The sequence below is a fragment of the Microcaecilia unicolor genome, chromosome 2, assembly GCF_901765095.1.
Source record: "Microcaecilia unicolor chromosome 2, aMicUni1.1, whole genome shotgun sequence".
Lineage (NCBI taxonomy): Eukaryota > Metazoa > Chordata > Amphibia > Gymnophiona > Siphonopidae > Microcaecilia > Microcaecilia unicolor.
This window is the reverse complement of record NC_044032.1, coordinates 125,506,651-125,521,308: the sequence shown is the minus strand read 5'-3', so window position 1 is coordinate 125,521,308 and position 14,658 is coordinate 125,506,651. Positions and strand designations below refer to the sequence as shown.

Here is a 14,658-nt window from a genome sequence, read left to right as displayed (position 1 = left end):
TTATTTTCTCTTTGAAGTGTGGAATGGATAAGGATTGTAACATACAATTAACACATAGGTGGTAAGTGCTCTCCATATATATTCAATAACACGGCCTATCCAGATTCTGCTGCTAATTATATGGGGGGGGGGGGGGGGGGGAGAAGGGTTTAAAATGCTGAAGCCAGCATTTAGTAAACTACACACTGACATGTTTAGGGTTGCAGCTGTCGCTCCATACAAGTATGCCTTTCTATAGGGTTCTATCTGCTGTTCTATGCCTTTCTATAAGGTTGCACTTGCTACTCTATGCAGGTTATATCCAGTATGTTTTTTATAGCGAAAAAGGTGCTGGTACTCAAATGCTAGGCCACCCTTCAGGGGTGGGGTGATCACTGAGGGATCCACCCCACAATAGCCAGGCCCCCTGCAACCAGTCACAGAATCTATGACAAGGCAGAATTGATGTGTAAAGCCTGAGCTCTTTCATAAAACTTAGAGTCCATAGGTCAATTTTAGCAGACAATGGAAAAGGTGCCGGTACTCAGTACCCCCAAGTACCCCCTCAAAAAAAAAAAAGCCCTGGTTAAATCCCTCTATACCTTTTTTGAAGTGTAGAAGTCATTTAAGTTTTGCTTTGATTCCATCTTCTTGCTATATAAGGATCCTCTGTATTTATCCCACACCTTTTTGAATTCCATCACTGTTTTTGTCTCCACCTGGAGGTTATTCCTGGCATCAAAGCGCCCATCCCATGAAAAAGTATTTCCTAATGCTGTTCTTAATTTTACCTCCTGGCAGCTCTATTGCACGTCCTCTAGTCCTACAGCTTCCTCGTCTTTGAAAAAAAAATTGTTCATTAATACCTTTCAAATATTTAAACATCTGTTTCATATCCCTTGTCCCTTCTTTACTCTAAGGTATGTATATTCAGGTCTTAAAGTCTCTTATCATGCTCTTCTGGTGGAGATCCCATACCATTTTTGTTGTCTTTCTCTGAACTACTTTGTCTTTTTATATCCTTAGTAAGGTATAGTCTCCAAACTGAACACAGTACTCCAAGTGAGCACTCACCAACGACATGTGCAGGGGCATTTTCACTTCCTGTCATCTGCTGTTTATGCTTTTTCTCTAGCATTGACCTGGCTTTGTCACATTATTTTGCTACCTTGGGATTCCCAGACGCTAACTCCCTAATGTTAATCTCCTGTTTCACGCAGATCAACCTGTCTCCTCCTATTGTATGCTGCTCCTTTTTATTTCTATACCCAAAATGCATTATTTTGCATTTCTTCACATTAAAGTCTTATACCCAAAATGCATCATTCTTCATTTCTTCACATTAAAGTTTAATTGTACCCTAGAGTATGCTCGAGCCTAGCCTAACCAGCTTCCAGGACCCTTTGTCACCAGTCAATGGCTTTGATCATTAATCCCATCCTCCCAGAACAGCTTCAGTTCCAGTGGGAGGTGCAGGGCTAGTTGCGTCTGTACCTGCAGCTGCAACTGGAACTGCTGGAGCCTCAGCTTTCTGTGTTGGGGAGGATGGGGAAAGATGCAGGAGGCCTTGTCCTTTCCCTCAGAGATTACAAGCCCCTCCTAAAGTTTGTCCAGCTGCTCATGGGGTAGCACCTGGGGTCGTGGGTAGGCAGGTTGGAAAGGGGTAGTTGGTGCTGTGGGGGCTGCTGCTTCCTACAGCTCTTCCTCTATTTCCTCTTCCTCCTCCTTTTCTTCCTCCGTTGGGCCCAGCTAAGCAGCAGCAGGTCCAGGGGCTACTGTAGCTGGTGGATGAGCTACAAAGGTGGGAAACATAGACCTTGGTTACAGTCATGCTCTCCATCAGCTGCACATTTTACCATTACATATTCTACGGTGGGCATTATAGTTTGGGAGCTGACCATGGTATATGGGGGTTAGAGAGCAACCTTTGTCTATTGGTTAGACATTGCCACCTATATTTTGTGGCACCATAGATTGTTACCTATACCCACATGGCTGCCATAGAGATGAACAAGAAGTGGAGAGGAGCATTTGACACTGCAGTGTTACCTGCCTGTACCTGCCTCCCCTCCCCCCTCCCCATATTCTGCCTTATGCTGCCGCAGATAACAAACCTGTTTCCTCAAATCCTCAGTCAGTATGGCAACAAGAGGGGAAGGGAGAGGGAGAAAGAGGTTAAGTGGCAGGTACATGACAGATGTTTCACAATGCTACCTTGCTATTCAACAGTGATCTTATTTCCAGGTCAGGATATATGTGGTGATGACAGTCTTACACACTGAAATTACTATGCTGTACCACTGATGCATCAGTGTAGATGCCTGGCCCATTCTGCAGTGAAGCAGAGGTGGTAGCCTAGTGGTTAGAACAGTGGACTTGATATTCAGGGGTGGCTGGTTCAAATCCCACCACTGCCTCTCTGTTATTTTGAGCTGCCTATCCAGTGGTGTGCTGGTAAATTTTTAACAACAGGCTCTCTCCCCGGTCCACCTCTGCGCCCCCCCCCCCCCCCCCCCGTCCACCTCTGCACCACCCTAAAATTGCAGAGCTGGCTATAGCCGAGGGGGGGGGGGGGGGGCGGCAATGCATTACTCTCTCCAGGAAAAAAAAATGTAATGATCCCAGGTTCCAATCTAATTCATGTTTAATGTGGGATAAAATGCCATAAATAAGTAAATAAATATAAACTTTTAATGTTGAGCACCCGATTCTCAAAGTGAACATATTCCAAACACTATAATGAAAATAAAATGATTTTTTTTCTACCTTTGCTGTCTGGTGACTGTTTTTCTGATCATGCTGGCCCAGTATCCGATTCTGCTGCTATCTGTCCTCTTAACTCCGGTTCCAGGGCTTCCTTTCTATTTATTTCTTTCCTTTCTTCTTCATTTCTGGTCCTCAACTTCTGCCTATTTTCTTCATCCATATGCAGTTTTTCTCCTCTCTTCCTTTTCCCTCATCTCATCTCCTTCCTCACTCTTCTCTCCCCTCCATCCATGTCCAGCATTTCTTCTCTCTCCCCTCCTCTCCCCTGCCCTCCATCCACCCATGTCCAGCGACCCTTCTCTCCCCTGCCCTCCATCCACCCATGTCCGGTGACCCTCCTCTCCCCTGCCCTGCAAACACCTATATACCCAGCGACCCTTCTCTCCCCTGCCCTGCATGCACCCATACCCAGTGACCCTCCTTTCCCCTGCCCTCCATCCACCCAATCCAGCAGTGACCCTCCTCTCCCCTGCCCTCCATCCACCCATGTCCGGTGACCCTCCTCTCCCCTGCCCTGCATGCACCTATATATCCAGCGACCCTTCTCTCCCCTGCCCTGCATGCACCCATACCCAGTGACCCTCCTTTCTCCTGCCCTCCATCCACCCAATCCAGCAGTGACCCTCCTTTCCCCTGCCCTCCATCCACCCATACCCAGCGACGACCCTTCTCTCCCCTCCATGATCCACCCATGCCCAGCGATGACCCTTCTCTTACCCTCCATGATCCACCCATGCCCAGCGACTCCCTAGTTCTCTCCCGTGCCACCCCCTCCTGAGTTGTTAATAGAATTCTCCTCACTCCCACCTGTCACCGATCTGACTTTTTTAATTCTTCGGGGCAGGCAGTCTTGCCTGCCCGCTGCAAGCACTGACTCAGTCCCCCGCTGGCGCTGCCGGTTCGCGGTTCAAAATGGCCACCGAGACTTACAAAGGCGAAGTCTCGCGAGGCCGCCTTTGGAAGTCTCGGCGGCCATTTTTAAAGTGCAAACCTGCAGCACCAGCGGGGGAGAGTCAGCACTTGCAGCGGGCAGGCAAGACTGCCTGCCCCGAAGAATTCGTCAGGTCGGTGATGTGAGGGAAGAGGGAGGGAGGAGAGCCAGCTCGCGGGTTTCAACAACCGACTCGCAAGAGCCGAGCAAAGTTAACAAGCAGCTCTTGCGAGCCGGTGCGAGCCGGCTCCAGCACACCACTGTGCCTATCTGTCATCATCACTTCACCACCAATTGTCATAAGTACAAAATTAGCATGCAAACAGTGCTTTTTTGTACCGGGGTCACAGCTAATATCTATACAATCAGGAGCCTTGCACTTACCTCCCTAGGGAAGGATGCCTCATCTTTATAGGAGATGACCAGTATTTTCAAGGCTTTCCTATACTGCAAATAAGGCCTTGGCCAGGGATGATGAAGGACCTTTTTGGCTTTTGAAGAATTAACCTGGCCAGCAGGAGGTTGTCAGCCTTGGAGAAATGTGACTGCCTCCACAAAGATGACATCATCATGTATTATGCATGGATATCAATGCTGATTTCTGCGCAGAATATCGAAATGGAAATTCTTCACTAATCGAGGGTGGTTTTTGTGGCAGGCAAGTCAGTGCTAAGTGTGATACTATAAATGGCGCTCAACTCTAAGCGTCATTTATAGAATCATGCTTAGCACAAAATCTTTTGAGCACTTTTTATAGAATTGCTTCATTTGTCCTTGATATAGGTATATTGCTTCAGCACATGTTTTTTGCATGTCAAATAATAAACTACATGACTGATAAACTTCTGATGTATGACAACAGCATCATGGCCTTTGAATTATGAGTGTTTAGTGACATCCATCATGAATAAAGAAGGCTCTTCTTATGGTCACATGAGCTAATTAATGCTGGATATAATGACTAGTGTATGTACCAATGTGTGCCAGATATACTGCATATGTTCTGGTAGTGTATCTGTTTACCTTTATTCTTTTCAGCACTGATCACAGAAGATAAAGAAAATGGAGAAGAAACATGCAATTTTGATCCCAATATTTGTCAAATTTTAAATGAAGCGGATGAATCTTATTTAGGAGATCAGGTAACCATTGTGTCTGAAAATGTACTTCACGACGGAGTAGATTGATGCATTCTGTTGTTGATTCTGCAAATCAAGTTAGCTGGCGTCTACAGATAATGAAGAGTATCTATAGAGAATTATGTTGAAAACAGGAGTTAATTCTTATAGGCATCTTAAGATAATTATCATTCAAAATTAGTCTTTCAGCCTACAGTGTAGTAACTGTTCTTGAACAACTACAGTGAGTATAAATGAAGCCAACTCATGATCTGTTCTACCAAATGCAGGACAGTGGATTTAACACCCCCAAGACTATAGAAAAGAATGTGTTGGCATTTGATATTTTTATAAACAGAACGCTCTGTAAAAATCACTTTATCCTGAATATCAGTAACAGGCTGTAGTGCTTTATGCTTTATAGTGTAGGCCTTGGTTCTGCAAAATTCTTGGAAAAGCATCCAAGATTTTAATTGTTATACTCAGATACACATGGAAGGGCATTTTTGATTTGTTTAAATGTGACTTTGGATGTTTTTCTGAAAACGTCCCAAATTCAAGTAGCGAATATATCGATTTTTGAAACAGAAAACATTTATCTTTTTGTTTCGAAAATGGCTATTTCCTGGATGCTTTTGTGCTCAATGCATCTATATTTTTGGTCTATATAAAATAAAAAGTCATTGAGATGTAGGAGGAACCAGCATTCTTAGTAGATTGGCCACACAGACATCCCAGCAGAGCAATGGGGCACCCTAGGGGACACTGCATGCACTTCACATAAAAGGTTCCAGGTTCACATTTCACTGTTACTCCCTTATACTATAAGGTGAGTCCTCCAAAACCTACCAGAAACTTAGTGTACCCAACTGCAATAGCCTTTATGCTTGTAGGTGTCACCTATATGTGGGTACAGCAGGATTTTGGTGAGTTTTGGAGGGCTCACACTTTCTACCCCAAGTGTAACAGTTAGACTGGGATATGGGTCTGGGTTCCTCTCTCTACAGTGCACTGCACCAACCACTAGGCTATTCCAGGGACCTGCTTGCTGTTCTACTAGGACTTGCCAAAACATCTGAAGCTGTCATAGATCCTGGTATGTACTGTTTCTTTCACATCTTTGGGGGGTGGGAGGGAGTCAGTGAGCAGTGAGAGAGTAAGGGGGGGGTGTCATGCCTTAGTCCCTCCAGTGGTCATTTCATCATTTAGGGCACAGTTTTCTCACTTAGTCGTGATAAAAACAGGTGACATCAAAATTGTAGGCCCAGATGTTTTTGTTTTGTTCCATTATGCCAGAAAAATTCCAAATGTTAGGAACGCTCAAATCCTGCCCCCTTGTGATTTGGATGCACTGCCGATGAAATGCATAGCAAAATATTTTTAAAATGGGTTTCGAGAATAGCTGTTTGACCATTTTGGCAAGTAAAATGTCCAAATGCCAATTTGTGCCGCTTTTTGAACGTTTTTCTGTTTCGAAAATGAGCCCTATAGTCATATTGGGGGTAATATTCAGCTGGTAGTGTTCAGTGTTTTTGTTTTTAAATGCTGACCACCTCCCGTGCTGAAATTGTGCTTGTGTATTCAATGCTGGGCCATGTCCAAGTACCGACATTAAATATCTGGGTATGTGTGGACAGCCCGGCACTTATTCGTATAAATTCCCATATTCGGATAAGACTGCTCTTTTTGCAGTCCTATTTACCTAGTTAACCTATTCAGGTAAGGGCTGAACTTTGGCATGTTTCCTGGTAAGTGCAAACTCTGCCAGTTAAAAGGGACTTTTAGTGGCACTATCCAGGTAACTACTGCTGAATATTCCCTCAGGGCCTGGTCACTATGAGTTACTACTAATCATTTCTATAGTGCTACTAGATGTACTCAACACTGTACATGCTATATGCAGGTACTTTCTCTGTCCCTAGAGGGCTCACAGTCTAAGTTTTTGTACCTGGGGCAATGAGGGTTAAGTGACTTGCCCAAGGTCACAAGGAGCTGTAGTGGGAATTGAACCCAGGTTGCTAGGATCAAAGCCTGCTGCACTAACCATTAGGCCACTCCTAACCAACCAGGTAAGAGTCTTCCTTACATGGCTAACTTGCTTTGAATATCAATTTCATTGTGTGTAGTAGTGTGTTACAGTAAGATTGTAACACCAGCGTAGATACGGATCTAATGCTATGGAGATCAGTATGCATATTCATAACCATATGGTATTGCTGTTGGTAGTAGCAGTAGTGATTTAATATCAGTTTACTCACTCTTGTTTGCAAGCAAATCCTATACCATGCCAGTGTTATAACAGACCTGACAATACATACAGTGTAAGAGCATATACAGTCTTCCAAACCCACTCACAGTAGCAAACATCAAATTAGAAAACAACAATATAAATGCCTAAAATCCCTATTACAGCCAGCCCCCCCACCCAAATATTAAAACTGTAAATCAAAAATATACACACTTCCAGGGCCCTAAGCAAACCTTCAATCTTACATCCCCATCGGCTCCCCTTCCAAGATTCTGATAACTAAACTCTAAAATCATGATCATCCTATAAGAATACTATAAAAAATACATAGGGGTCCTTTTACTAAAGGGTTGGCACATGCCAGTCTGGAACTACTGCGGGGCTACCGCAGGAGCCCGGCGGTAGTCCCAACCCCCAGCATTGCCATTTTCAGTGCTACAAAAATATTTTCTATTTTTGTAGCACTGGTGCTTACCCAGCAGTAATTACTGCCAGGTTAGAGTGAGAGCCCATACCACCACCTCAATGGGTGGTGCTAAATGCTCCCCCCCAAAATGGCTGTGTGGTAAGTAGTTCACTTCATGGACATGTCTTTTCCAGAATAAAGACAGCTTTTTACCCACTGTGGTAAAAAGGGGGGGGGGGGGGGCTCAGCACGCATCAAGAACACACACTGACACTAGTGCAGGCCCACTTTTACTGCAGCTTAGTAAAAGGACCCTATAATTGGGTATATACATTTAAATAATAAAACTTTGGGGTCCTTTTACTAAGGTACGTTAAATTTTGCATTTACCGTTCCTTAACACAACACATGAGTATGCAGTAGGAGCCATGTCCAGCATTTCTTCAGCCTGCCCCTCCCCCTCAATAAAAATTATAAGTCAAAATTAGACACTCTTCCAAACCCACCCATATTTTAAGTTTACTTTTATTTGATAAAAAACCATCGGGGCGGTTTACAACATAATTGCAATAATAGTAGTGCAGAAGTAGAAATGATGAACTACAATTCAGATAGCAAAGAAGAGAAAGAATGATGCTGGGCATCAACATAGCAGCATCCATAACCCCCAACACTAGACAAAAACGGGAAAGGAAAATTAGTGGTCAAATGCTTTATGAATCAGAGAAATTGTAATGGAAAATTTGAACTTCAGGTGCAATGCAAGAACAAGGGAAGTTTATTCCATAACATAGGGCTAGTGACACTGAACATTGTGTCTCTCAAAATATCTCGAAAAGCATGACAGAAGAAAGGAATGACTAAGAGATTCTGCTGTGATAAACTGAGAGGTTGTGACGTAGTAACAAACTGTCACGGTTGTGACTGTATCCCGTGCCTAAACTCACCTCGCCTCCTGGTGCCCAGGCCCTATGGCTGCTGTGGACTGTCTTCTTCCTGTTTCCCAAACATGTTCCAGAGTTCATTCCAGTCCTATTCTGATGTTCCAGCTTTCCAGATTTGCTTTGGGGTTCCTGTAGCCAAGCCTCACTTTGGTGCTCTTGCAACCAAGCCTTGCCCTGGTGTTCTTGCTGCTAAGCCTTATTCTTACTAGTGACCTCATCTGTAATTGCCTTTATTAAGCACCTGGGAACTTTCAGGCTTGCCTTTGCAACAGAGGTCTTCAGGTGAGTTTTTGTCTGTGTGTGTTTGTTGCAGTTCCAGCCCTGCTAGTTCTTGTCTTGCCAGTCTTCAACTTCTACTCCAACCCTGCTTGTTCCAGCCCTGCAAGCCTTCAGCTTCAGTTCTAATCCTGCTTGTGTCTGCCCTGTTTGTCTTCAGTTTCAGTTCCTCCACTGTTTGTTGCAACCCTGTCTGCTTTAAGCTTCCATTCCAGCCAAGCCTGTTTGAGAATCTTGAATCCTGTTTGAGAATCCTGTTCCAACCAAGCCTGTTTGAGAATCCTGAATCCTGTTTGAGAATCCAGAATCCGGTTCCAGGCAAGCTAAGCCCATTCCAGAATCTGGTTCCAGCCAAGCCAAGCCCGTTCCAGAATCTGGTCCCAGCCAAGCCCATTCCAGAATCCGGTTCCAGCCAAGCCAAGTCTGTTCCAGCATCCAGTTCCAGCCAAGCCAACTCCATTCCAGCATCCGGTTCCAGCCAAGCCAAGCCCGTTCCAGAATCTGGTCCCAGCCAAGCCCATTCCAGAATCCGGTTCCAGCCAAGCCAAGTCTGTTCCAGCATCCAGTTCCAGCCAAGCCAACTCCATTCCAGCATCCGGTTCCAGCCAAGCCAAGCCCGTTCCAGAATCCAGTTGTTCCAGTCCTGCTTATTCCAGCCCTGCTCATCTTCCGCTTCAGTTCCCATCCTGCTAGTTCCGGTCCTGCTTGTACCAGCCTGTCTGTGTTCAGCCTCGCTTTCTGTTTGGGTGGTTCACCTGCTGCTGCTGCCGGTCACTTGCAGTGGCCCAAGGGCTTACTACTCCGGGCCCCGTGACAGTCTGTGACACAAACATTATCAAATTACAAAATAATTTAAATCTCTAAAATTCCTACTGCAGCCTGACTTGCTCCCCCACCTCCCCAACTCTCACTAGAGAGCTAGAACTGACTGCATTCCATACTAAAACAACAACATTAGAGTACACACCCGTTCAAAGAGCATTATTAAAATTACACTCCCAACCAAGCCCAGGCATAATAGACAAAAGAGTTCCCTTTACTACTAGCCATCCACCATTGGCTGTAATTTCACTGAGCCATAATGACAACCCCCCAAAAAAGGAAAGGGCAGAAGATGCCAAAACAAAATACAAACAAAATCAAAACAGTTCAACCAATTAACCTTGAAAGACAGGTTCTTATCTTGTGCCTCGAAGCACATGAGTCAGGGAGAGCTGCTTCTTACTGCTTATAGTTCAGAGGTGGGCCACATCAATGACAATAATCACAGTAATTTGGTATCGCTATTAAGATATATTAATTCTAAATATTTATGTTCATACAATTCAATAAAAACATTGAGGACCCTATATTCAGCCGGCCACTGATGGTGGTAAACACAGATATTGAATGCTGGGCCTTTTTGGGTGACTTGCATTGAATATCCGGGTTTGTTTTGGCTGCTACAAAGTTAACGACTATGCTGATTATTCAGCACTCAGCGCTATCTGGTGAACCTTTTAGTGGTCAAAGATAGGCCTGCTATTTAAGTGGCCTATTTTGACTGCTTGACATAACCAGTTTGGTGCTGAATATCTGCGCCTAACCAGCTATGTCGTGCGATATAGCTGGTTAGTGGGTAGATGCTGACTAGGATATTCAGCGAGAGATAACCGGTTATGTCCTGATAAATATCCATGGTTAGGTGCTTAAATGCTATTTAACCATCCAGAAGCCATTATGGGGTTCAGTGGCATAGCCAGACCTGACATTTTAGGTGGGCCCAGAGTTAATGTGGGTGGGCAGTATGTATATAGGTGTGAGAAGTGTTTCTTGGGATACTCCTAAATAATTTTATACTATAATAACTACCAACACCAATTAATAACTCATGCTCCGTAGTTATGAAGTTCAAAGCTTATAACTATTTTTTAAAACTTATAACCATCATGGATCAAAACAATGATCCCATTAGAACATGCCTCTTCAAAATTATAATCATAGCATTTATGATATCTTGTAGCTTCTCAATAATTATAATATGACTTTTATTATTTTATATATTAAATTGTGCAAAAATATTAATGCCAATAGTACCACTTGTCTGAGATTGTAATGTCTCAATTCATGTTCCGATATGGGCCATTTTTTGCCAGAGGCTGCTTCAGGAAACCCAAACTATGATTCAGAACAATATGTTGTATGGTCTCTCACTTTATCAATGTTCTCTCTAAAAAGCAGTAGAATTTTTTATTTATGCTATTTTATGCAAATACAAAATGAAGAGCATTATGTATACTACTTAGGTAAAAACATTCTATATATCTATTTGACAAAGAACTCAAGGCAGCAGAAACGGAGGTGTGTGATGACCAAAATCCATGTGACAGATTGTCTGACTCATAAATCCATTGTTGCAAAAGTGTAAAAACACCTTGCTGTCAATCATTCGCTTATCTAACTAATGGTGAGAAAAGTCACCGCTGCTGTGTGTGAGCTTTGGACTGTATTTCATTCGGAGGAACATACACAAAATTTTGGAAAGCATCAGCCTTTTGAAATTAGTCTGTTGAAGCCTCCTTTGTCATTGGTGTGACCCCTGATGCAGGTGCGGTAGCACCGAAACACGGCCCGTGTTGGGTCTTTCTTCAATCAAAGTTCACTATTAAAGGATTTTTTAATGAAAGAACTGTGTTCCCTTTTGTTTTTAAAGGCCCTTTGTGCTGTTTTTTTGCTTGGTCTTTTTCTGTACTTGGTTTCCTCAAAATGGACAACATAAAGACAAGCATTTTGTAAATAACAAGAATACTTGATTTTAAAAAGTCGTTGATAACATTTAGGCTCAATTTTTTTCCAATTCTTCATTTTACAACTTTTTGAAAAAATTTTCATTTTTTATGTTCTTCATTAAAAAATTTAGAGCCAATTCTACATTATGTGATTATTGGATGGGTTTTTAAACATGGTGATTTTCTGGCATCATGGATTGTTCCCTAAAGTCACTTCTTTTCTGGCTTTGTTGGGCAATGATGATTTTGTGCCAGGATCTACTTCGCTCACATTTCAGCACTGGTTCTCATCCGCATCATTATATCTCTGGCATATGCTTATGGAAGATGGGCAGCTGAAAGGCCTTGAGGTGCTGTATGATGAACACAGTTTACAACCTAAAGACGCCTTTGTGTACCTGCAACTTTGTCACTATCAGGCTCATTTTCAAAAGAGATAGACGTCTAAAAAGTGACATAAGTTAGCATTTGGATGTTTATCTCACAGAAATGTCCAAATCAGTATTATGAAAACCTCTTTTTGGGCGTCTTTCTCTGAAGTCCATCAGAAGAACGTCCAGATCTTGAGGGGGCATGCCAGGGGTGTGTTCAAGGTGGGACTTGGGTGTTCCTAGATGTTTTGTGCTAGACCTGTTTTTATAATTAATAGCTGCAGTGGGAACTTGAACCCACTTCCACAGGATCAAAGTCTGCTGCACTAACCACTGGGCTACTCCTCTATTCCAAACAAGAGATGCTCCAAATGACCAGATGACCACTGGAGGGACTCGGGGGATCACCTTCCCTTACTCCCCCAAATCACAGAACATTTTTCCAAACAGCATTTTCAAAAGGAAAAGATAGACTTTTTTTTTTTTTGGTAGAACATGACCTTTCCTGTTCTGACTTTTGGATGTTTTACAAAAAAAACGTCCAAAGTCAGACTTAGATGTCATATCTAAAAATGCCCCTTGTGCATTTGACTTGCCCAAAGTCACAAGGAGCAGCAATGGGAATTGAACCCCTGTTACTAGGATCAAAGCCTACTGCACTAACCATTAAGCCACTCTTCCTCTGTTTTGGATGGCTTGCATTTGGACATCTTTTGTTCGAAAATGGACCAAAAAAAGGACGTCCAAATCACAAGACGTCCATAGCATTTTCAAACACGAAAAATAAACGTCCATCTTTTTCAAAAATGACCTTGTTTCCTGTTCGGAATTTGGACATCTTTGTAAAACGTTGAAATTCTGGTTTAGACATTTCTTTCAAAAATGCCCCTCCATGTTTCCTCAATTTCTAATACAGCTATGGACCTGGATAAATTTGAACAGCTCAAAGACTCTTTCTCTTTGGAAGCACAGGTACGCATTCCTCTTTTCTTATCATCACAGATCTCTGCTGGAATGGATTCTGGTTTATGATTATACAGCACTCTGCCTGAAATGGGAGCTAGAACTTTGAGCTTCTGTGTCTGTTGAGCTGCTCAAGCGTAGCTTCTCACTTTATAGAAAGGCCTCTTACAGCATGCTGCTTTGGGAAACTCAGTACAAAATGTTGATGAGACTATATGTGTCACCGAATAGAGCCTATAAAGCTACATTGAGGCCTGATTCCAAATGTCTTCTTTCAACCTGCAGCTACTCTACACCACATGTTCTGGCACTGTACTAAAGTTAAACGTTTCTGGACAGCACTATGTGCACATGTTTCTGCCTTATGGAATCTACGCTGGTTGCTGATGCCTAATATATTATTTGATTCTTATACAGTGGAGCCATCTATACCTAAAGGGTTTTTACGTAGAGCTGTGTTGTTTGGCAAAAAGAGCATTCTTCTATGTTGGTTGTTCTCAGAGGTGCCCATGCTCACCCAGTGGAGAATTTATATATTTTTTTTTTGTTACATTTGTACCCCATGCTTTCCCACTCATGGCAGGCTCAATGCAGTGGGCAATGGATGGTTAAGTAACTTGCCCAGAGTCACAAGGAGCTGCCTGTGCCGGGAATTGAACTCAGTTCCTCAGGACCAAAGTCCACCACCCTAACCCCTAACCACTAGGCCACTCTGCCACGCCTCCATGATACATCAAGCCACTCTGGAGCAGAGATACCTCACTAGCTTGGACTCCTTACAGCGAGAAATGTTTTGCCACATATAGGAACCATTTTTGAGCTCACTTATTCACGTTGCCAGCAGTAGGTTGCTTAACATGATCTGAGATTGCTGTGGGTGGAGTTTTTTGGAGGGGGGAATATTATACTTTAGGATATAAAATTAAAATAGGCCCCATACGCCTGGTACTGTGTATTTGGGTGGATCTGTATGTTTTTTTCATTCAAATACTTCATATTCCTTGAGATGTGTTCAATGTTGACTTGTATCTTCTATGGGTTTGCTTTTTCTGCTGTGTAGTTGGAGACCTAATAAATATTATTTCACAAAAACACTAGTTAAATAATTGAGTGATTGATAGCAAGGTGTCTTTAAATTTTGGTGCCAATGGATTTATGAGACAGCCAGTCATATGATTATTGGTCATCACACATGACAGTGTGATGACATTTCAAATAGACTGCCTGTGGTGGCGGCATGCCATCTTTGAAGTTATTTTTAGGAGTCAGATTTGAATTCTTTGTGCACTGATAAACCACTCTGTTTACTGAGCCATGCTAGCAGCCGCTCGGCAATGTCGACACAGCCCATTCAAAGTAAATGGGCTGTGTCAACATTAGCGCACCACCAGCTGCTAGCGCTGCTTAGTAAACGGGGGATGGGGGTGAAGTACCCTCCATTTCTGCTGCCTTGAAGTTTTTGTTAAATAGTATATAGAATATTTTTTGTTAAATACTATACAGAATTCTCTTGATTTTGTATTTGCATAAAATACCATAAATAAATAATGTTATTGCTTTTTAGAGAGAACATCGATAAAATGAGAGACCATGCTTCTTACTGTTTTGAACTATATTTTGGGTTTCCTGAAGCAGCCTCTGGCGAAACATGGTCCATGTCAGAACCTGGGCAATATACTGGAATTGAGACATTAGAATCTCAGATAAGTGCTACTGTTAGAATTAATATTTTTGCACAACTTAATATATAAAATAATAAGTCATATGATAATTATTGAGAAGTTACAAGGCATCATATTGCTATGATTATAATTTTGAAGAGGCGTGTTCTAATGGGATCATTGTTTTGATCCATGATGGTCTCCTCTGTATATGAGCACATTTTTAA

General features: G+C 42.7%; 1 protein-coding gene across 1 annotated transcript in view; it reads left to right on the top strand.

The window, feature by feature from the left end:
• Positions 1-14,658, top strand: part of ARHGEF28 (Rho guanine nucleotide exchange factor 28) — a 562,380-nt gene that overhangs the window by 495,294 nt on the left and 52,428 nt on the right. Inside the window, 1 exon segment of the mRNA XM_030193284.1 lies at positions 4,715-4,818. Within this exon segment, the coding sequence (XP_030049144.1) occupies positions 4,715-4,818 (104 nt within the window).